General features: G+C 38.5%; 2 protein-coding genes across 2 annotated transcripts in view; one reads left to right on the top strand and one right to left on the bottom strand.

The window, feature by feature from the left end:
* The window catches only part of LOC103517828, a gene marked incomplete in the record, with an annotated part of 17,671 nt that extends 5,001 nt beyond the window's left edge, over window positions 1-12,670 (bottom strand). Inside the window, 8 exon segments of the mRNA XM_026829795.1 lie at window positions 4,992-5,172; window positions 5,303-5,404; window positions 6,319-6,491; window positions 6,532-6,729; window positions 7,117-7,225; window positions 11,295-11,596; window positions 11,637-11,828; window positions 12,554-12,670. Of these exon segments, the coding sequence (XP_026685596.1) occupies window positions 4,992-5,172; window positions 5,303-5,404; window positions 6,319-6,491; window positions 6,532-6,729; window positions 7,117-7,225; window positions 11,295-11,596; window positions 11,637-11,828; window positions 12,554-12,670 (1,374 nt within the window).
* A 1,025-nt stretch (window positions 12,671-13,695) lies between these two features.
* Window positions 13,696-24,629, top strand: LOC103517826 (equilibrative nucleoside transporter 3-like). The gene is made up of 10 exons (XM_008482874.2): window positions 13,696-13,835; window positions 14,590-14,770; window positions 15,271-15,352; window positions 15,641-15,849; window positions 16,194-16,360; window positions 19,574-19,686; window positions 21,607-21,716; window positions 22,558-22,745; window positions 23,532-23,689; window positions 24,252-24,629. The coding sequence occupies exons 2-10, from the start codon at window positions 14,637-14,639 to the stop codon at window positions 24,453-24,455; spliced, it is 1,365 nt and encodes a 454-aa protein (XP_008481096.1). The 5' UTR covers window positions 13,696-13,835; window positions 14,590-14,636; the 3' UTR covers window positions 24,456-24,629.
* The last annotated feature ends 31 nt before the right edge of the window (window positions 24,630-24,660 follow it).

Below are 24,660 nucleotides of genomic sequence, written 5' to 3'. Positions count from 1 at the left end.
CCCCTAGAGCATAAAAGGAATATCGCTGCCAAATTGCAGCTTGCTAGGTGTGGTGGTTCTCGAGATAGGGCGATCAGTGTGTGAAATGTGAATGAGTTCTCGTTCTTATAATATAAGATTTACTAGCTGAATTCCGTCGCTTCGCTCCGGAATCCCGCTAGTTCATCCCGAGGCATGGCCAAGCTTGTGGAAAAGGCATGGCCGAACTTGTATTTTTATCAAACTAAAAACATAAACGAAACTCAATATTAGGCGAGCGAGGAAAAGTTTTCTCTCCCTCAGTCTCTGCACTCTGTGTATTTCTTATGGTGATTTTAGCGATCAAAAATTGATCATATCTCAGGATCGGTTTAGATTTTCGCAAAATCCTTTCTTATTGCACACCTAGACCATAAAAGGAATATTCCTACCAAATTTCAGCTTTCTAGGTGTTGTGGTTCTCGAGATAGAGCGATCAGTGTGTGAACTATGAAATCTGAATGGATCTTGTTCTTATAATATAAGATTTTTACCCATTTGCAACTGCTCCATTTCCTATGGTACATTTTAAGGTTGAACAGCCTGTATATTGTATACAGAGCTGAATACACATAAATAAATGGTATGACATACATGAAATACAAACTTTCAGAAGATGACATTTTTTTTCATATTTTTCTCTAAGGAAATATCTACCTTATACGGTCGTTAATCCCACGACTTAAGGCCCGTGCCCACTTGTCGTGAGTTTCATCCGATTTTATTCCGAATGTCCTGTAGGCAATGCAATTTGAATGAGTGTTTCCACTACGTACGACACGATTTTTTTCCGACTGACAAATGGGAACATAATTATGTACCTCTTTAAAGTTTAATTTTCTATGAAAATTTTCTTCTGCAAAACTGTATTGCATGGATGTCACCCTAACTAAAATATCTAAATAAACAATTCAAAAACACACAATTATTTAATTGGAAAGAATGGAATGTAGGATTTTTTTTGACAATAACAAAATAGATAAGATCAGGGGGCCTGCTGGTCTTAGCAACCAGAATCTTACAGAAAACACATTATCTATCAATCGAATCACTGATTGTAAGAAGGGGATACCTAAGTCTAAAAATGGGTAATTATGCAGAAGTCACGTCCGTGGAAAAGAAAAGCTCTTTTTTGTATTTAATTTAACCCTATAATAAAACTAATCACTGCTCTAATTGTGAAAACTCCTTCTTGTGTTTAACCTAACCCTATAACACTGGTCACTGCTTGTTTGTGCCAGTTCCTTTGGTAGCAATATTCCACGGACGTGACTTCTGCACAAGTAGCTAGAAATGTAATTTTTCAGGAGAAACAAAAAACTGATCTCTATGGAAAGTAAAAAATTAAAAAAATATACACCCTCTTTAGCTGGGGTTTACCAAATCGGGATTGAGATGAAACAAGGATTTCCCTGTACTTAATACCCAGGTCAACCTCGGATTGATCCTGAGACAATCCACGGTGGTAAAACTCGACCTTAAGAGCTTCTTTGTGGTCATTTTAAATTAAAAAAATTGATACCTAAAAGGTTTTCCCTGGTTTCCATACAGAAAAGTTCTTTTGTCTCCTAAAAAATTACATTTTTGGACTAATCCCCTTTTATCAATGATTCAAAATTGACATGTTAACACTATAATAATACATGATATTATAACTCATAAGCACGCTTATCAAAATATAAATGTACACATATAAATAAATCTCAAAATATATCTCTTTTTAACAAATAAACTAAATTCTCATTTTGGGGGGATATTTAATTATTTGAACACGAACTGTTTCACAATATTATTTTCATTGCACTTCTTAAACATATTAGTCGAAATAAACAAAGCAATTAGGTTATTAATATCTACTCAGTCCGAAAAATTCGGGACATTTTACATTTCTACTTTGACAGCCTTATCCCATAACTGGATGTTCACATTTATCTATACTATCAGTTAATACCTAGGTATAGTTATTGTTTGCTGTCTTCCGTTTTCTAGTTCGTTTTATAATATTCAATAGAAAATATTGTTAATTAGTCTGGCTAAGGGACGTTAAACAGGGAGTATACCAGCCTTAAATTTCCCTTACTAAAGAAATAGCAAAGGTTGAGTGCGTAGGGCATCCACTCATAAAAAATTGTAGCTAAAACCAAATGTCAGCCCAAAGCAATCACCCTGGTTCGGGCTGATTGAGAGGCTGACGAAAAAAACAAATCGACATTGAAAAAAGTTTAAAAGTCAATCCATCCCACAGGAATGCTCTTTTCAAAATACTCCAGCACATAAAATGTCCCACAAACTTATTAACCATTCTAAAACTACTCCATCAAGGCAACACGCGGGAACGGTATGAGCTAGAGACTTGAAATTTGGTATGTAGTTTGCAAATGTGACAAGGGTGCAACTCAAAATGTTTGGTTGAGATAGATGCTGCGGTTGGCGGTATATTGACCGCTTTTTGGCGGTTTTTGACCGTTTTGTTTTGGCGGTTTTCAGCTATACCGACTAAACGGTTAGAGATATTGTAAAAGTTTGGCTATAAGAACAAGAACACCCAAAATAAGCATCATTCAATAGGATGAGGAAAGTCGTGTGATGTTCACACCAGATTTTCATTTTGCTTTTTTGAGTGGGGGAAAACTTTTGGCCCTAGACCTCCTTTTGCCTGGTGCAAAAGCCACCGGATGCACCCCCCTATGACTATGACCTGCAGCCCTGCTCTCTCTTTCTCTCTCTCTCTCTTGAGTGAGAATTGGAATCTGGTGATTGTGGAGTTGTTGAAACTTTCTTCATTCCTGATGTCGGATTGGTGACCATCTGGGCAATAAGGGGTTCCCTTTTAGATTTCAAGATAAATAAAAATGTCTTCGTTTTAACCCTTTAAGTCCTGGCGATACATATTAAAACCGATTTATTGAAGGAAACCACGTGTGAGCAGATTTCTTCTCCAGATGGCTAGAATGATCCCTGAAATGATATTTTGATATTTTCCTAATTTTCCAAGCTACCCCCGTGTGTTATACATTCAGTTCTACTTGTAACAGCTCATTATGATCGCATCATTACACTCCCCCCTTTCTCTAACTTTAAGTTCCTTGACTTCACGATTTAACAACAAAATCTACGAAGTCACCATCTGGGCAATAAGGGGTTCCCTTTTAGATTTCAAGATAAATAAAAATGTCTTCGTTTTAACCCTTTAAGTCCTGGCGATACGCATTAAAACCGATTTATTGAAGGAAACCACGTGTGAGTAGATTTCTTCTCCAGATGGCTAGAATGATCCCTGAAATGATATTTTGATATTTTCCTAATTTTCCAAGCTACCCCCGTGTGTTATACATTGAACAATTAGTTCTACTTATGCACAGCTCATTATGATCGCGTCATTACACTCCCCCCTTCTCTAACTTTTAGTTCCTTGACTTCACGATTTAACAAAAAATCCTACGAAACTTTCTCTTCCCAAAATGAGCACTATTATTATTATTCTACCCCATTAATAATAAATAACAAGCAATCATAATTCATATCCAATACAGGGTCACCCATTGTTCTTTTTCAATTTAAAAAAGGCTCACTCAAAAATAAATGTCCTCCAATGCCCCTAAAGACAAAATCGGACCCAAAATCTAATGTTAAGCGAATTTTCGTTATTTCGTAGAATTTTTTCAAGAGGTTTGATAGAGGAAACTGTAACAACAAAGGTCTTATCGTCCTGAAATCAAAGAGAAAAGGAAGACAGAATAGGAGAAAGCCAGCCGTTCCGAGAACGAACATTATCCGTTCTGGATAAAATTCGCCCCGGACAAGAATATACTCCTATCGTGTTCGTTCTCTCTTCGGTTTCGGGACGATAACTCCTCTGTTGTTACAGTTTTCTCTATCAAACCTTCTTTTAAAAAATGTCGAATGCATTAGCATTAGGTACTTTCCGTCCTATAGGATAAGGAAAGTATTAAGCGAATTTTCGTTATTTCGTAGAATTTTTTCAAGAGGTTTGATAGAGGAAACTGTAACAACAAAGGTCTTATTGCCCTGAAATCAAAGAGAAAAGGAAGACAGGATAGGAGAAACCCAGCCGTTCCGAGAACGAACATAATCCGTTCTGGATAAAATTCGCCCCGGACGGGAATATACTCCTATCGTGTTCGTTCTCTCTTCGGTTTCGGGACGATAACTCCTCCGTTGTTACAGTTTTCTCTATCAAACCTTTTTTAAAAAATGTCGAATGTATTAGGTACCTACTTTCCGTCCTATAGGATAAGGACAGTAAAAAACAGAGGTAGGTCTGGCATACCCTGTATAACTGGTCACTGCTTGTTTGTGCCAGTTCCTTTGGTAGCAATATTCCACGGACGTGACTTCTGCAGAAGTACCTAGAAATGTAATTTTTCAGGAGAGACAAAAAACTGATCTCTATGGAAAGTAAAAAATTAAAAAAATATACACCCTTCATGCTGGAGTTTACCAAATCGGGAATGAGATGAAACGAGGATTTCCCTTTACTTAATAGCCAGGTCAACCTCGGATTGAACTCAATCCTGAGACAATCCACGGTGGTAAAACTCGATCTTAAGAGCTTCTTTGTGGTCATTTTAAATTAAAAAAAATTGATACCTAAAAGGTTTTCACTGGTTTCCATGCAGAAAAGTTCTTTTGTCTCCTAAAAAAATACATTTTTGGACTAATCCCCTTTTATCAGTGCTTCAACTTGACATGTTAACAATATAATAATACATGATATTATAACTCATAAGTATGCCTTATTACAGAATGGAGAAAGGCACAACTTACCATTCCCGGACTATAGTAGCCCTTGAGATATTTATCACAGATGGAGTAAAGGCACAATTTACCATTCCCGGACTATAGTAGCCCTTGAGATATTCATTACAGATGGAGAAAGGCACAACTTACCATTCCCGGACTATAGTAGCCCTTGAGATATTTATCACAGATGGAGTAAAGGCACAACTTACCATTCCCGGACTATAGTAGCCCTTGAGATATTTATCACAGATGGAGTAAAGGCACCAGAATGCATCTTCTTCTGGCATATGCATAAGGAGGAATGCCGCAATAGGGGCCTGAGCTTGGCAATAGCCCACGACAGGGTTTACTATGGAGTATGCCTTCAATATGTTCACCAGAGCCACCTTCCTGAGGAAGGAAAGAAAATTGTAAATTAGAACCTCCCTGTGCACAAACCCTGTGTACTTTCCTTATCCTACATCCTTCCTATAATCTATAATAATGAAAGTAATGTATTCGACCAAATTTTGTTGTTTACAATTTCAGGAGGTATTCCGCAATAGGGGCCTGAGCTTGGCAATAGCCCACGACAGGGTTTACTATGGAGTATGCCTTCAATATGTTCACCAGAGCCACCTTCCTGTGGAAGGAAAGAAAATTGTAAATTAGAACCTCCCTGTGTACTTTCCTTATCCTACATCCTTCCTATAATCTATAATAATGAAAGTAATGTATTCGAACAAATTTTGTTGTTTACAATTTCAGGAGGTATTCACTATTAGGTCATCAGGACTGTAACTGCCAAGGTCTTATCGTCCCGAAAGCAAAGAGAGAAGGAAGACAGGATAGAAAGCCAGCCGTTTCGAGAACGAATAAAGCCTAATCTCCTTATCTGTTTAGGATAAAGCCTAATCTCCTTATCTGTTTAGGATAAAGCCTAATCTCCTTATCTGTTTAGGATAAAGCCTAATCTCCTTATCTGTTTAGGATAAAGCCTAATCTCCTTATCTGTTTAGGATAAAGCCTAATCTCCTTATCTGTTTGCCTAATCTCCTTATCTGTTTAGGATAAAGCCTAATCTCCTTATCTGTTTAGGATAAAGCCTAATCTCCTTATCTGTTTAGGATAAAGCCTAATCTCCTTATCGGTTTAGGATAAAGCCTAATCTCCTTATCTGTTTAGGATAAAGCCTAATCTCCTTATCTGTTTAGGATAAAGCCTAATCTCCTTATCTGTTTAGGATAAAGCCTAATCTCCTTATCTGTTTAGGATAAAGCCTGATCTCCTTATCTGTTTAGGATAAAACCTAATCTCTTTATCTGTTTAGGATAAAGCCTAATCTCCTTATCTGTTAAGATAAAGCCTAATCTCCTTATCTGTTTAGGATAAAGTCTAATCTCCTTATCTGTTTAGGATAAAGCCTGATCTCCTTATCTGCGAGAACGAACCTAATCTCCTTATCTGTTTAGGATAAAGCCTAATCTCCTTATCTGTTTAGGATAAAGTTCGCCCGGCCGGGAATCGAACCCGCGACCCACCGCATCAGGTTCTTACCCAGGCGGTGGTTTCTCCTCATCTCCCGTACTCAGGAACATCTCATGAAAGAACTGTCTGTCTATATCTTTCTCTATATCCGCCAGATATTTCGGATCCGCCTCCTTCTTGAGAAACTCATGGTACATCTCGGGCGGATGATGATGGCTGTCCTCCCAAGAACCCATATTTGTCTGGAACCGTGGAAATTTCTGAGCCCTCATTGTCTCCCACTCGAGAGCTGAATTCAGACTCTGAGCCTTCATTATTGGCCGGTCTAGAACCTGATTCTGACTGAGAGCCATCATCATCTGGTATGATAATAGATACCGGTCGGGAAGGCTGTGAATCACTCGGTGAAGTCTTCTTGGACTTTGACTTAGTGTCAGGATCTGTGCTGGTCGCTGTTTCACTCATTGTATAAGAAATATTCTGGGGAAAGAAAAACAATCAATTAGGGATAGGATTATAAAATTGTTAGCCTAGTTCTCGGAAAGTAGTATGCCTACATTACCCACCTTCTAAGCTCTAGGTTGTGGGTTTGATTCCTACCTGGGCAAACACAGATCTTTTTCCTTTTAACACCTGGCTTCCCATATCCCGTTCTCTTCCTTTTCTTTTCAAGGTACTTGTGCAGAAGTCACGTCTGTGGAATATTGCTATCAAAGGAACTGGCACAAATGTATTGTGGTCAAATTCTCAAATTATATTGAGGATAAAATCCCATACCTCGGCTGGGATTGAACCCACGCCCTCCTGTTTACCAGGCGACCGCCTTGACCACTACACCACCGAGGCAGGTACGTGTTTATAACTTACCTTCTTATAGTGTTTGCCCATGAATTCGTCCCACGCATTAATCATCGCAATCCACTTCTTCTCTCGTTTCAACAGCTGACTCACAACTTTCGGACTCAGCTTTTTGTTACTGGAAAAAATAAGAATAGTTGATGTAGTGTATATAAAATTATAATTCTATGTTGGCACACTATAATAAATATTAATAAAAAAAAATAGTTGAAAGCTGACTTCGTTTTTTCCTAAGATTCATTGAACTCAAAACTGGACGTATGTAAGTCCTATTTTATTAAAAGGGGTTTCAGAGATGGTGAAATAATAGATCAGTTGCGCTTACTTGGGTGATGTTTCAAAGTCATAGAGCAGGAAAAACGAGGACCAACGGAATTTTTCTTTTTCTTCTACGATTTCTAGATACCGAGATAAATCGATTTAAAAAATACCGGTAAATCGTAATCTTTGACGACACGGCATACGCTCCCGTAGGCGATGACGTCATACTTCATGACTCCCACTTTGTTTGTTTGTGCGCAAGCGGTTCTGCGCATTTTGACGTGAAATCTGACGTCACAACTCTTTGAACTTTTTCATTAGGTTCGACCTTTTAAAGTTACTTTTTCCGAGTTTTGACCTCAGATTTGGATTTTTCACAACTTTTTACGTAGGAATCGACCTTTTATTAATAATATTTTTCCAATTGCAACTCCTCCATTGATGTAAATTCAGTAGGTGTGTTGAAATAAATCAATCAGACTAAAGTTGAAATAGCAATAATACGGGGAGTTTCCCTTAGGCTGCGAGGGAGCCGTTACAAGACCAGAAGCTTAATGGGGCAGGGGTTCCCTAATGTGTTGATGGTGTTTCTAATGATGTTTTCTTTTTATGCATAAAGGATTAATAAAGTTTAACTACGTCCTATTTTGGACTAAAAAAAAAAGAAAAAAAAAATCACACACTAAATCTTAATAATTTATTATTAAATTTAATCAGTAGTGGTTAAGCGGAAAGCCTCTTCACATTTGTGGATATCACAGCATTAGTAGGAGTAAGAACCTCTACTAACTAATTCTATCATTTCTACGTACAATTTTATTTTTCTCTTTACTCTGGAAATACCGCTACTGGTCGCTACGCGATTCAAGTAGCTACTAAATTGTCCTCACGACGCTGAGTGCACCCCGTTTTTCACAGTGCCCAACTTTGATTCTTCTGGGAATCAAACCTGAGACCTCCGGTATATAATCAGTAGTGGTTAAGCGGAAAGCCTCTTCACATTTGTGGATATCACAGCATTAGTAGGAGTAAGAACCTCTACTAACTAATTCTAATAATTCTACGTACAATTTTATTTTTCTCTTTACTCTGGAAATACCGCTACTGGTCGCTACGTGATTCAAGTAGCTACTAAATTGTCCTCACGACGCTGAGTGCACCCCGTTTTTCACAGTGCCAAACTTTGATTCTTCTGGGAATCAAACCTGAGACCTCCGGTATCCAAGCCTAGTGTGCTACCCACTGTTGTTTAATGAACCAGCCTGTAATAGTGGCAGTGACATCACAAGCTATGATAGGTCAACTGAGTGATAGCCTTGGACACTAATCAACCCACCAGAACCTTATGTAGTAACTCACGATCATAGAACCATAGATATTCACATGACTGACAGCGGGACACAAACTTGTCTACAAAACAGAAAGTGTTGGGTTCGATTCCCAGATACTTATACTTGGACACTAATCAACCCACCAGAACCTTATGTAGTAACTCACGATCATAGAACCATAGATATTCACATGACTGACAGCGGGACACAAACTTGTCTACAAAACAGAAAGTGTTGGGTTCGATTCCCAGATACTTATAGTGGACTCAGAATCAAAACCCACCAGAACCTTATGTAGTATGTAGTAACTCACGATCATAGAACCATAGATATTCACATGACTGACAGCGGGACACAAACTTGTCTACAAAACAGAAAGTGTTGGGATGGATTCCCAGATAGGTACTAGTGAACTCAGAATCAACCCACCAGAACCTTATGTAGTAACTCACGATCATAGAACCATAGATATTCACATGACTGACAGCGGGACACAAACTTGTCTACAAAACAGAAAGTGTTGGGTTCGATTCCCAGATACTTATAGTGGACTCGGAATCAAAACCCACCAGAACCTTATGTAGAACTCACGATCATAGAACCATACATATACTATTCGGCGGTGGTTGCCTGACAAACAGAAAGTGTTGGGATGGATTCCCAGACACTAGTGAACTCGGAGTCAATTCAGAACGCCTGAAATAGAATGGCCAGAACCTTATTCTGAGTAACTCACGACCATAGATAGCACTATTCAGCTGTTATAAAGTTGCCTAAGCCTAACATACAGAAAGTCTTGGGATTGATTAAGTAAACTGTAGAACTCACTTGCTAAAAGGGTCAAAATCAGGCGAAATGCTTATCAAATCAATAGTGATTCATTGAGTTAAAACTAAGAACTTGTACCTACTTATTTGGAGAGGGGGGGGATTAATTGAAAGTATTGAAACCACTTTGTGGTATTGAAACCACTTTGTGTAGTGGGAATAATCTCATTTCCTACAGGACCTTCTAAAAATTAATGGTCTTCACTTGACTGGAGTGGATTACGGACTGTCCCCTATCTAATAGACGTTAATAAACAAGACTAAAGATAAAAGGACAGACGAAAAGGACCAAACAAAATTGTTATAAAGTTGCCTAACATACAGACGAAATGCTTATCAAATCAATAGTGATTCATTGAGTTAAAACTAAGAACTTGTACCTACTTATTTGGAGAAGGGGAAGGGGGTTTATTTAAAGTATTGAAACCACTTTGTGTAGTGGGAATAATCTAATTTCCTACAGGACCTTCTAAAAATTGTGTGAAACTCACAAGTAGGAACAAGCTCTAAGCCCATACTTTGAGAGCAGCTAACACAATAAACAATTTAGGAATGTATCTATACCTGAGATACATGTTAATTGAATAATATGTTGACAAGTTGAGGCATAGGGCACATGATAGACAGAGTGAGTAGATGTTGAATGCCACCTACTTTGCCAAATGTTCTAGTTCATGTATTGCAGAACAAATAGATGTTCTCAAGTAATGGTTCTAGTCTATGTATTGCAGAACAAACAAATATTCTCAAATAACTAGGCCTAATTTATGATGTTGATTCAGACTAATAAACCTCCCCTGACACAGGCTTTTTTTATTGACTTTAGAAGGCAAGTAACACACACACTTCCAATTTCTTATACAAACATATTCCTACTATTTAATAATAATATTGAAGTTTATTTTATAACACATTAAGAGCTCTTCCGATACACGACGTCTCAGATGGGCAGGTCACCTCAGCCGAATGGACACAGAACGCATCCCCCACCAAATTGCCTTCTCGCAACACATTAAGAATAAAATGTTCTTTTGGAATAAATCCCTGTGTGTACTATTTAAGTATTTAGGTCAGCCATTCAGTATCAGGTAGACCTCCCAGGTAGCCTGAGAGAATTATTGCTGCCATATAGCAACAGGTAGACCTGAGAAGCACACCTGTTCAGGAGTACCTGTTATGACCTTAAACAGCTGGAAATAAACGAAAACAACTGGAGATCGACAGCAGCAGATAGAAATCTCTGGCGCTCCAAGATTCATGAAAATCACATTAAGAATAAAATGTTCTTTTGGAATAAATCCCTGTGTGTACTATTTAAGTATTTAGGTCAGCCATTCAGTATCAGGTAGACCTGACAGGTAGCCTGAGAGAATTATTGCTGCCATATAGCAACAGGTAGACCTGACAAGCACACCTGTTCAGGAGTACCTGTCAGGTCTACCCAATAGTGAATGGCTGGCTGTACAGCTCATATGGAAAATCATAAAACTGTGTAATTTTGGTCTTGGGAAACAGTACAATTTATCATACAATCTGACACTCTGACAGTAAAGAAGAAAAAAATGTAGAGTGTGTACCAGGATAGTGAATGGCTGGCTGTACAGCTCATATGGAAAATCATAAAACTGTGTAATTTTGGTCTTGGGAAACAGTACAATTTATCATACAACCTTATCATACAATCTGACACTCTGACAGTAAAGAGGAAAAAAAATGTAGAGTGTGTGCCAGGTTCAAGACTCAAGCAAAAATCACAGAGACAACTTACTCAGGGTATGCCTTGTATTGCTGTCCTCCCAAGAACCCATATTTGTCTGGAACCGTGGAGATTTCTGAGCCCTCATTGTCTCCCACTCGAGAGCTGAATTCAGACTCGGAGCCTTCATTATTGGCCGGCCTAGAACCTGATTCTGACTGAGAGCCATCATCATCTTGTATGATAATAGATACCGGTCGGGAAGGCTGTGAATCACTCGGTGAAGTCTTCTTGGACTTTGACTTAGTGTCAGGATCTATGCTGGTTGCTGTTTCACTCATTGTACTGCTGTCCTCCCAAGAACCCATATTTGTCTGGAACCGTGGAAATTTCTGAGCCCTCATTGTCTCCCACTCGAGAGCTGAATTCAGACTCGGAGCCTTCATTATTGGCCGGTCTAGAACCTGATTCTGACTGAGAGCCATCATCATCTTGTACAATAATAGATACCGGTCGGGAAGGCTGTGAATCACTCGGTGGAGTCTTCTTTGACTTAGTGTCAGGATCTGTGCTGGTTGCTGTTTCACTCATTGTATAAGAAATATTCTGGGGAAAGAAAAACAATCAATTAGGGATAGGATTATAAAATTGTTCAGCCTAGTTCTTGGAAAGTAGTATGCCTACATTACCCACCTTCTAAGCTCTAGGTTGTGGGTTTGATTCCCACCTGGGCAAACACAGATCTTTTTCCTTTTAACACCTGACTTCCCATATCCCGTCCTCTTCCTTTTCTTTTCAAGGTACTTGTGTAGGTATGCCTACATTACCCACCTTCTAAGCTCTAGGTTGTGGGTTTGATTCCCACCTGGGCAAACACAGATCTTTTTCCTTTTAACACCTGGCTTTCCATATCCCGTCCTCTTCCTTTTCTTTTCAAGGTACTTGTGCAGAAGTCACGTCCGTGGAATATTGCTACCAAAGGAACTGGCACAAACAAGCAGTGATCAGTGTTATTATAAGGTTAAGTTAAATGCAAGAAGGAGTTTTCACAATTAGAGCAGTAATTAGTGTTATTATAGGGTTAGGTTAAATACAAAAATGAGCTTTTCTTTTCCACACTTTCTATTTTTTTAATTAAAAATAATCAAAAATCAAATGTGAATTTATTTGTTTTAAAGCAGAGCCATTTCACAACTTTCTGTGAATATCACAACATTACTAAGTGCTTCCTTTGAAATCAATTTCCATATTTCAATAATATTTTTACACTGGTAATGCTGCCACTGGTCGCTACTCCATTCAAGTAGCTGCAAGCCTAATGTGATACCCACTTGGCCACGGAAGTCACTTTGAAAAGTAATTTTATTTGGTTGCAGGATCTCAATTGGCATTCGTCTGGTCTCTTCCTTGGTAGTGATGTTACTACTGTTTGTAACTACCACAGTCATGGTCAAAGTCAACTCAGACCAATGGCAGGATTTGTTCTTCATCATCACACTCTCTATTGTAGTACTACTCAACATAGCTAGCTCTATCATGCAAGGTAAATCTAATATAGAAAAATCTGGTGTGAACATCACACGACTTTCCTTACCCTATTGAATAGTGCCTATTTGGGTTTACTCAACATAGCTAGCTCTATCATGCAAGGTAAATCTAATATATAAAAATCTGGTGTTAACATCACACGACTTTCCTTATCCTATTGGTGCTTATTTGGGTGCATCACACGACTTTCCTTATCCTATTGAATGGTGCTTATTTGGGTGTTCTTCTACCCTAACTTTTACAATATCTCTAACCGTTTAGTCGGTATAGCTTAAAACCATATTTGGGTTTTCTTCTACCCTAACTTTTACAATATCTCTAACCGTTTAGTCGGTATAGCTTAAAACCGCCAAAAAACACTACCCACACTAAGGGACACTTGTGTGTCGTCTTGTACTGTGGGTTAGTTTGTATCTTCCTCTAATTTGATTGATTCTTCTGTTCTCTCAGGTGCCCTGTTTGGTTTGGTTGGGCAGTTCCCATCGAAATATATTGGAGCCAGTGTTAGTGGTCAAGCATTGGGAGGCGTTCTGGCTGCTGTTTCTTGTATTATATCTCTAATAGTAAGTTTTTTATTTATATTATTATTTTTAAGTTTCATTAGATATGTTTAAGTCCTCCAAATGTTTGTAGGTAGCTAAGGAATTTTGTTCTGATTGTTTTGTTTGATAGAGTCTTTAGTTATTAGAAACTGACAAAATATAGAAAATCTCTTCTATCGGCCATTCACCAGGGCCTCTAGCCATGTTTAATTGGCTCGTCCTCTTCAGTCCTATTCAAACAGTTTAGAAAGGAACTTCACTAGAAAGGAGAAAGGAACAGGAAAGGTTTGAATCCTACCTCTCTGGGCGAAGTCAGTGTGTGCTGGGGCCTGACAACAGTAGATCAGAATGGAGACCAGTCTTATCTGGTGTTCCTCAAGGGTTTTTTGTTCCTGGAACTCCCAACTCCAGCCATTCAGAAACAAAAGACTTTGTATAGGTACCTACCTTTTGAGTTTTTAGAAATTTTTGGACAAAGAAGTTGAAACTCGGACATTTCATCTTGGACAAAGAAACAAACCTGGTAAGTTGACTAGACAGTTTATTTAAGCTTGAAACATGTACAATGTGATGTTATTTTGGTGGTAGAATGTTGTGGGATTAATAAACTTCAATGCCATTTAGTTCTGGAGATATTGTGCATAATAACACCCTACTAAATTTATTAACAAAATTACCTAAATAAGTACCTCAGTTGTAATCAAACCCACACCCTCTTGTTTACTACACTAGCATCTTGACCACTACATTATTTAGAAATGGTTCCTCCAAGCTGTGTGCAACTTCAGAGTGTGCTAAATTCTTCAAAATGTTTTGAACAAAAGTCTCTGAAACATGAACAAAAGGTCAAAATGTTGTAAACATTTCATTATTTTGTCTGTCCAAAGTACCTAAGTTTTTATTCCAAACCTAAATAAATAAGTAGATAGGTAGTGCTTTGTATGTACTGTCAACTTGCAACCTCCATGATCTCAATAGAACAAAGAAATGTTTAGTGATTATGTAATATTATAAGCTATAGTGTTATTTCAAACAACTGGAACATGTGACCCATTATCTAACTGAGATTAGGCTCAATCACTGTAAATTATGTTGAAACCTATGTTGTTGATCTACAAGTTTATCACAAACTTTAGGTACAAAGTTGAAAAAAAAAAGTGATGAAGTCTGTCACTTTTGTGGATTCTTGACTCTCCTCTTTTTTTATCATTATTATATTTATTTAGCAAACTGGAGTTTTTTCCATTACTATATTTGAGTATTTCATAATATTTCAGGAACAGTCTACCAATTCTTTGTGGAGTGTGCTTGATCTGACACCAGAATGTCATATTCGGTAAACACAAGACCTTTGCTGGAAGACAGCACGAGTGAATTTGACAATGATGATGCCAACGACTCCACAGTTGAAGTCAGAGATGTCAAGCCACTGTTCAAAATGAGCGTACCTGATGATAGGTGAGTGAATGTGGCATATCTTTAGTGGCAACAGAATGTGGCATCTTTAGTGTTTATACCCTTGCAATATTGTAATCTATAATATTATTGATGCAAATAAACACATTACAATTACAATATCCAACATTCCATGGATTCATGGATTTTCTAAGTGCCAGATATCCTACAGAGTCACAGAATGGACTGCATCCACTACAGTTGAAGTTGGATCCTATATTTAAAAATTTACACCTATTCTATACCAAACATATAAGACCAGTGACACCATTCCTGGCCGCTCAACCCGCTAAAAAACCTCCCCGCTCTTCTTTCTTGGTCCCGGAACTTTTCTGTTATGACTTCGGGAAAGACTGGGGGGGTAAAGGGACTTTTCAGTTTCATTCTTGCAGTATAAACAAGGTATATTCTATTTGTAATTTATTTGTACAATTTATTTGACATAAAATACATATTTTATTTGAACATATTCTATTCTACTTGAAATTGGTGTTTGTTTTCAGATTCAATGTGGCATACATTATATTCTATTTGCTTGGAACAGTGGTCCTCCTGCCATGGTTTTTTTTCATCAATGCTAACAAGGTAATAAAACAAAAGAGTATTTCATAGCAGTTCTTATTTTCAAATATTAAAACAAAGGAGAGTAGTGTGTCTGCCTTGTAAGCGTTAGGTCGTGAGTGTGATTACCACTTGGACTGAGTTTATCCTAAAAAGGTAAAGTTCGTTCTCAGAATGGCTGGCTTTCCTAATATCCTGTCTTTGTTCTCTCTTCACTTATTGTTAGCAAAGCTCTTCAGAAATAAAGACATTAAGTAGGTATGTATAATTCTCTCAAAATAATAATTTCTCTCACTGTTTTTTTCCCCTCAGTATTGGATGTACAAGCTGCGTGACATAAACTCGACATCGAACTCCAGCCAAAACTCTGATCTATTTAATTCCAGTCCTGATGATGCTTACTTTAACGATGATGATGGCAAGCGGTCCAAACTCCAAGCAGACTTTCTATCCTATCTGAGTGTAGCGTCCACTGTGCCATCCCTGATATTTCTCATTGTCAACACTTATCTTGCTAACAGGTAAGTAAAAAAAAAAAAATCTTTGTCTGGCTAGGGGATGTTAAACAGAGAGATTGTTTGGCTAAGGGACGTTAAACAGAGAGAAGACTAGCATCTGGCTGTGGGACTATAAACAGGGAGGAGAATAGCTAACCCTAACCAGCCTAGCGAGCTGGCAGTTCTTCAAAGGGTTCCCTCTGCTTTTTAAAATCAAGCACAAGTCCTCATGATGGTTGACTGCGGTTCAGGACTAGCCCGCCAATTTAACATGGCTAGAGCTAGCGACCATCAATGTGCTGCAAGCCTAATGTGATACCCACTCGGCCATGGAAGTCACTTTAAAAAGTAATTTTATTTGTTTGCAGGATCTCAATCGGCATTCGTCTGGTCTCTTCCTTGGTAGTGATGTTACTACTGTTTGTAACTACCACAGTCATGGTCAAAGTCAACTCAGATCAATGGCAGGAATTGTTCTTCATCATCACACTCTCTATTGTAGTACTACTCAACATAGCTAGCTCTATCATGCAAGGTAAATCTGATATATAAAAATCCGGTGTGAACATCACACGACTTTCCTTATCCTATTGAATGGTGCTTATTTGAGTGTTCTTCTACCCTAACTTTTACAATATCTCTAACCGTTTAGTCGGTATAGCTGAAAACCGCCAAAAAACTGTCGAAATCTGTCAAAAAGCTGTTAAAATACCACCAACCGCAGCAACTATCTCAAACAAACGTTTCGTGTTGCATTCTTGTCACAATTGCAAACTACATACCAAATTTCAAGTTTCTAGCTTAAATGCGCATAGCGACCGGTGCCAGCATGGTAGGTGAACATTGGATTTTAGGATTATTGAGATATTGGGAAAATCCTACAATGCTGCGGTGAGCACCAAAGTTGTGATATAATAACACAAAGAAACTGCATTTACATTTTCAGCGGTGATACTGATAGCACATTGAATGCTCGAGTTCCCAAGGGAACACTGAAGTTAAGTTACGTTGCACGTGGTTAGTATCCGGATGGGTGACCACCTGGGCAATCGTGTTGCATTTAGTTTGTCTGTATGTTTGATCGACGATAACTCCCAAACGGTTCATTCGATTTTGATGAAATTTGGCAGAAATATTCAATACACAGAGATGGTCATAAGATCTTTTTATGTAACACGGAGCCTGGCATGTCGGACTCTATGCTAATCAATGAGCTGACCAAGTATACCAAGGTCGTCTCCGATATGAAATTTGTCAATTTAGGTTCTCGGAACGAACGTTTTGGTCATTTAATTGGCTTTCGCAGAACCGTACTGGTTGAAGACGTTGAAGACCTTCCCGCATCTTTCAACCTGTACCACGAGAACATGACCTATAAGATTTTTATTGTCATTGATAATGGTTTGTAATAAACGGTATGGTGTCAGACGGGAAAATCTTATCACCTTTTACAAGTCATACGTTATGCCTATTTTTGACTACGGGTGTGTAATCTATGGCTCAGCTAAAGAATATATCCTTCAGAAGTTAAACCCAGTCCATCATGCCGGTATTAGAATCGCCACTGGTGCTCTCAGATCCAGCCCTGTCCCTAGCCTTTATGTAAAATGTTTTAACTGTAACGCCGAAGGTCACATTAGCAAGAACTGCCCTGTCGAGAAAACATCCGCCCAAGAACGTCTCAAGATCAATAAAGACACTCAATCTGATGGATCCCAAGCCGGCGACCAAAGGAGAGACGAACCCACCTGCTCCTTCTTACCATCATTTGCGAGCCGCACCCCTACCACGGCGATACCTCCCTTGATGGAGGTGGTTGTTTCCTCTCCGGCCCCCGCGCCTGTTGATGCGTTTTCGACTCCTACTATCTCTCCCGAAAGCGAAACACCCGTTGGCGTTTCGACCGATGTCACAGAACCCTGCGATGTCAGTGGCGCCTCCATGGAAACTGAGGCTTTTATTGAAATGTCTTCTCAGGAAATGATCAAAAATCTGAATGATAACAATACTGTTGAAACTGACAAGGGGAAGAAGCGGTCGCTTGCCCAATCCCCCCCTCCCCAGGACTGCGAGAAAAAAGTTTGCGTCCAAGCGAACGATCTGGAACCAATTTGCCCCCTTATCGAGAAACATGAACCGTCTGTAGACCCTCATGTCTTCATCGATTTGATTCATGAACTGAAAGGTACACCTAATAAACGTAAATTGGACATTATTAACGACAATTATGATATGAGCCCCCAATCTGTAGTCGAAGTGCTTGAGAAAATTGTAACTGAGCAGTCGGAAATTAAAATTAAAAACAGAATGAAAAATCTATGCAAGACAATTTCAAATCTTATGAAAGAGCACAACTCCAATACTTCTCCTCCCTCTGCAGATCCTAACGAGAACATGGATCTGTCACAATCTGATAACTGATATTCCTCCATCTTCTCTTTTCTTTTCCCCTCTCCCTATTTCTTCATTAAACCCTTTTCTTGTCCCCTCCTCATCTCTTACTCTACCTTCTTCTTACTCACTTACAGATCTTAAGCATAAAGCAGTACTTCAGAGTGTTTTATATAGTTATGAATATCATTATAGGTAAGTATAAACAGAAGACTGCTCAATTTTGACCCTCACATTTGACATCTATATACCAAATTTCTCTAGCTCTTACCGTTCTCGAGATATTTTGTTTACAGACAGACACACATACAAAATTTCAAGTCTCTAGCTCTTACTGTTCTCGAGATATTTTGTTTACAGACAGACAGAAGGACAGACAGACACACACACGGAAACATACCAAATTTCAAGTCTCTAGCTCTTACCGTTCTCGAGATATTTTGTTTACAGACAGACACACATGGCTGAAACTTTGGATTTAGGCTCTAGGGACCTCAAAACGTGTTTTGGCACTAAAAACTGACCATCGAAAATTTGATCCGATTACCTACATTACTTTCCTTCCTATCAGGATAAGGAAAGTAAAAATAAATGTTTGTGTGTGTGTTCAAACTTTATGCCTGGCCAAACCGCTCATCCGATTGCTATGAAACTTTGTCAACTTATTGCTTGCATTCCGTGAAGGTTATAGGCTTTTTTTCCGGTTCGTTTTTGTTAAGCTACGCCGAGCAAGACCACTAAATGGATGAGTGACATGAACGGCCATGCCTTAGGGATTTACTAGCAGTTTTGGCTAGTACTAAATATACTAAGTAAGTAGTGCTTTATTTAGACTGTCAGCTTAGAACAAGATGTTCCCTTATACCAACAGTTTAATAGAGCACCTTTTTATTGATATAATTTTGTTCATTAGGGGGTTATGCTAGTGAATTTAGTATATTATTCAGGATGTATACTCATGTAACTTCTTCTTCACTCACGTTTCTGCCCCTTACATCATTGCCGGTCTCACCACTGATTTGTACACTTTTCTTTTTATCCTCAAGTTCATCTTCGTACCACACAATACTCCGGTCACTCTCTTCCAGTTCATCCATGCTACAGCCACTCTATGTGCAATCTCACAATCCTGCCTGAGCTGGGTCAGTCAATAGGGCTGCCTGGAAGAGACTGACAGGAAAGGCCGACCCTATTCAAATGGGAAAAGGCTAGGCAGAAGAAAAGATTCAGGATGTATACAATGATGTATTGTGTTTTAATGCCAAACTACCCACACTAAGGGACACTTGTGTGTCGTCATGTACTGTGGGTTAGTTTGTATCTTCCTCTAATTTGATTGATTCTTCTGTTCTCTCAGGTGCCCTGTTTGGTTTGGTAGGGCAGTTCCCATCGAAATATATTGGAGCCAGTGTTAGCGGTCAAGCATTGGGAGGAGTTCTGGCTGCTGTTTCTTGTATTATATCTCTAATAGTAAGTCTTTTATTTATATTATTATTTTTAAGTTTCATTAGATATGTTTAAGTCCTCAAAATGTTTGTAGCTAGCTATGGAATTTCGTTCTGATTGTTTTGTTTGATAGGGTCTCTTTTGTTCTCAGAAACTGACAAAATATAGAAAATCTCTTCTATCGGCCATACACCCAGGGCCTCTAGCCATGTTTAATTGGCTCGTCCTCTTCAGTCCTATTCAAAAACTTTTCCAAAATGTAGTACTAGCCCGGGCCTAAACGTTTCCATAAATAAAATACGCCCATCAGATAAAAAAATACGCATCCCCTGCTTTTACTAAAAAATACGCTTCCCCTCTCTTAAAAAATACGTTTCTCCTCCCCGATTGCGTCCTTTTCTCCTCCTTCCTTTCGACTTGAAAGTTGAAAACTTTTCCAAAATGTAGTACTAGCCCGGGCCTAAACGTTTCCATAAATAAAATACGCCCATCAGATAAAAAAATACGCATCCCCTCCTTTTACTAAAAAATATGCTTCCCCTCTCTTAAAAAATACGTTTCTCCTCCCCGATTGCGTCCTTTTCTCCTCCTTCCTTTCGACTACCTCTCTTAAAAAATACGTTTCTCCTCCCCGATTGCGTCCTTTTCTCCTCCTTCCTTTCGACTAAACTTCCTTTTTCCTTTGTTATCTTCTTCTTATCAAAAATCAATTTTTTATTTCTTTCTTGCTGAAGGCCAAGGCTGAAGTGGAGCGAAGAAGATAGGTAACCTGAATCATAATTATTAATAAAAAAAATCAAAAATTCGAATTTCCCGCCAACTTTACACGCAAAAAGTCCGACGATGTCCTACGATGGCCCTGTTCATTATCTTCTTCTTATCAAAAATCAATTTTTTATTTCTTTCTTGCTGAAGGCCAAGGCTGAAGTGGAGCGAAGAAGATAGGTAACCTGAATCATAATTATTAATAGGAATAATAGGTATGATTAGATATTATCTAATCTCCCAATAATTAAGAATCAAAGAGTGTTGATCGTTCGATTAGCAGACTTGATTCCTGAAGTTATTCCAGGAAAACGGGTTTTTTTAGTTTCCAAAAGTTTCCCAAAAAGAACATAAAACTTTTCCAAAATGTAGTACTAGCCCGGGCCTAAACGTTTCCATAAATAAAATACGTCCATCAGATAAAAAAATACGCATCCCCTCCTTTTTCTAAAAAATACGCTTCCCCTCTCTTAAAAAATACGTTTCTCCTCCCCGATTGCGTCCTTTTCTCCTCCTTCCTTTTTCCTTTGTTATCTTCTACTTATCAAAAATCAATTTTATTATATTTTTCTTGCTGAAGGCCAAGGCTGAAGTGGAGCGAAGAAGATAGGTAACCTGAATCATAATATTATTAATAGGAATAATAGGTATGATTAGATATTATCTAATCTCCCAATAATTAAGAATCAAAGAGTGTTGATCGTTCGATTAGCAGACTTGATTCCTGAAGTTTTTCCAGGAAAACGGGTTTTTTGCTGCGGGGGAAAAGGGACTTTTCAGTCCTATCCCAGCAGGATAAACAAGGTATATTCTATTCTATTCTATTCTATTCTATTCTATTATAGTCAGCTCCCATGGCGTAGTGGTCACTGCGCTCGCCTTGCACGCAGGAGACCCGGGTTCGATTTCCGGCGGGGTCAAGAAATTTGTATCATGCAAATAATTGATTCCGTGACTGGCTGTTGCGGGACCCACTCAGCCTCGTGAGAAAAATGAATAGCTATGTAATATAAATGTGCATAGCAACCGGTGCCAGCATGGTAGGTAATTGGGAGCTGGATTATTGCGATATATGTATTTGGAAAATCCTACAATGCTGCAGTGAGCACCGAAATTTGTGAAATAATAACACAAAGAAAGACGTTTACTATTTTTTTATATCTATTGTTATGATTCCAGGTAGCAGCAACCCCCACCCGGAGTGCATTCGTATACTTTATCATGGCAGATGTAGCTTTGCTTGCTTCTCTTGGAGCTTACTTCTATCTGAGAACAACTGTAAGTATCTTGCCCATATCTCCTTACTAAAACATAGGTGACTGAAGTACGTTGTTTATCCAGTGGTGGTAGGAACACGGCTCTTACAGTAATAACGCGATCGATTTCCCTACAGAAGAGTGCATTCGTATACTTTATCATGGCAGATGTAGCTTTGCTTGCTTCTCTTGGAGCTTACTTCTATCTGAGAACAACTGTAAGTACCTTGCCCATATCTCCTTACTAAAACATAGGTGACTGAAGTACGTTGTTTATTAAGTGGTGATTGATTTCCCTACAGAAGTTCCCGGGTTCGATTTCCAGAGTTGACAAAAAAAAAATAAATAAATAGAATAAAAATAAATAAAAAAAAAATCACCCTTATTTTGACAAAATATTTCTATGGATGACTTATTTCTTCTGTAACTACGGCGACGAAGGTCTTTTGGTCTTTTCGTCCCGAAATCGAAAAAAAAAGAAGGAAGAGAGGATAGGAGAAAGCGAGCCGTTCCGAGAACGAACCAAATCCGTTCTGGATAAAGTTTACTCCGGGCGGGAATTGATTTTGGCTCTTAGCTCTTACAAGTCAAGGCAGTCGCACTAACCTAAAACCTAACTAGGCTAATCACAACCTAATGTAAACTAAATAATTTCATTCCTCGTTGGAAATTTTCTTGCGTGAGTGCGTTTTTTTGTGCTCCCGTTTTTTCTCCCTCTCCTAAAACCCGGTAAAGACCGACTGGTACCCTCTAGTTATAGGCCAATATCGCTCCTTAACTGTTCTAGTAAAATTTTCGAAAAGATGACCAATAAAAGGCTATTCTGGACACTTGAAAAAAAGTGTTCAATTAATCCTTTTCAATCTGGCGGAAGGTTTAAAAGATCCACCATCGATAATTTGGCATACCTCGAAAAAGAGGTGGCTCAGGGGTTGTCCAAAAAGGAGTACACAATTGCCCTCCTACTCGATGGCCTTAAGGCCTTTGATATGACCTGGCGTTTTAAGATTATTAAGACACTTAAGGAATTTGGTATAGACGGATACATGCTACAATACCTAAGTAATTTTTTGAAAAACAGGACTATAAAAGTTAAATGCAATGGTTCACTATCTAACAGTCATCCCCTTGAGAACGGGATAGTCCAAGGGTCCTCCTTGAGTCCGTTGCTTTTTATAGTCTTCATTAATGACATTCTTGATATTGTAAAAGTTCCCTTGCGGCGGCTTTTGTTTATTGATGACTTCCTGATCATAGCCAGGGGCAAAGATATCGATGGCTTACAAGCCCGCATTCAAAACACTTTGAATGAAGTACATAAATGGTCCACCGAAATAGTGACCAGAATATAGTGAATTTTTGCATAGTGACATTATTTTGTGTGCTGAACAGTTTGCAAGTGCTTTTCACTTGGTCTGTCTTCTATTTTTCCGGTTTTTTACACCTTTTCTATTCTACATTTGCTACCTTATAATCCTGTGGTTGTTATTTTCCTCTAATGGTTGTCATGGCAACCTATTGGTTGGTCCGTAAGTACCTGTGAGAAGCGGGCCAAAAACACTTTTTCCTATCTCTTTGGAATTTATTTCTGCTCTTATTACCAGCTTCTCAGAGTTTGTTTTGTTTCCCTAGTAACCAGTTTCCCTTTCAGATAAACATTCCCCACAGCTGATATCTACGTGTTTTCCTTTCTGTCTATCACTCGCAACAAAATGTTTTTTTCTGCGAGTGTTTTCATCACCTATTAACTTGTTTTTTCTGTCCCCATAGCAACCGCTGTAACCCTTTACTCCCGCATTCTTACCGATTCCCCACTTTAACCCTTACCTGTACTTATCTCTTTTTCAGCCATGCAATACGCAGATATGTTCGCATCTTCGTGCCGTGCGACGTTGCCCAACAATCGACAACAAAATAGCATTCATGAAATCAAGAGCTATCGCCAGAAAAACTATCAAGCTCAAAAGACAACAGAGTTGGACGAACTTTGTTGGATCTATCGATCAGTCACTAAGTTCCGGTGAAATGTTTCACAAAATGGGTAAACTCCGTGGCAAATATAGCCCAAGAATCATCAATGCCCTTCACGATAGTAATAATCCCAATCAGCTAATTTTTGACACTCCTTCCATTGCGAACACATTAGCCGCCCACTTTTCAGCTGTTTCATCTGATGCTAATTACGAACAGGATTTTTTAGTTCATAAGAATTCATGCGAAAGCTCGCCAGTCCAGATCGACTTCAGTTGTGTGGGCGACTATAATTGCCTTTTCACCTGACATATAAATGCGCATAGCGACCGGTGCCAGCATGGTAGGTAAACATTGGATTTTAGGATTATTGAGATATTGGGAAAAATCCTACTCTGCTGCAGTGAGTACCAAAGTTGTGACAAAATAACACAAAGAAACTGCATTTACATTTACATTCTATTCTATTATATCTTATTATTCTATTCTTTTCTATTATATACTATTCTATTCTATACAATACTATAATATTCTATTCTATACAATTCTATTCTATTCTATACTATTCTATTCTATACTATTCTATTCTATTTTCAGCCTCGTAACAACGGCTGGTGGGTTCTCCTATTCAGCATTTCCCGGTTCGTATTCATGCCTCTGGTTCTACTATGTAATATTCAGCCTAGAACTCACCTGCCCGTACTTATTACATCGGATCTGGTCTATGCTACCATAGTACTCCTCATGGGTCTGTCCAATGGATATCTGGCCAATATTACCTTCATCTGTGCCGCCAAGTGAGTGGATCCATTTATTTTGAGCCTTTTTAAATAGAAGTTTTTTATAATGGGTATCTGGCCAATATTACCTTCATATGTGCCGCCAAGTGAGTGGATCCATTTATTTTGAGCCTTTTTAAATAGAAGTTTTTTATAATGGGTATCTGGCCAATATTACCTTCATATGTGCCGCCAAGTGAGTGGATCCATTTATTTTGAGCCTTTTT

Source organism: Diaphorina citri, unplaced genomic scaffold (assembly GCF_000475195.1).
Source record: "Diaphorina citri unplaced genomic scaffold, Diaci psyllid genome assembly version 1.1 scaffold1981, whole genome shotgun sequence".
Lineage (NCBI taxonomy): Eukaryota > Metazoa > Arthropoda > Insecta > Hemiptera > Psyllidae > Diaphorina > Diaphorina citri.
Note: the sequence above shows the minus strand (reverse complement) of the source record. Positions and strands in the feature narration are given on the sequence as shown.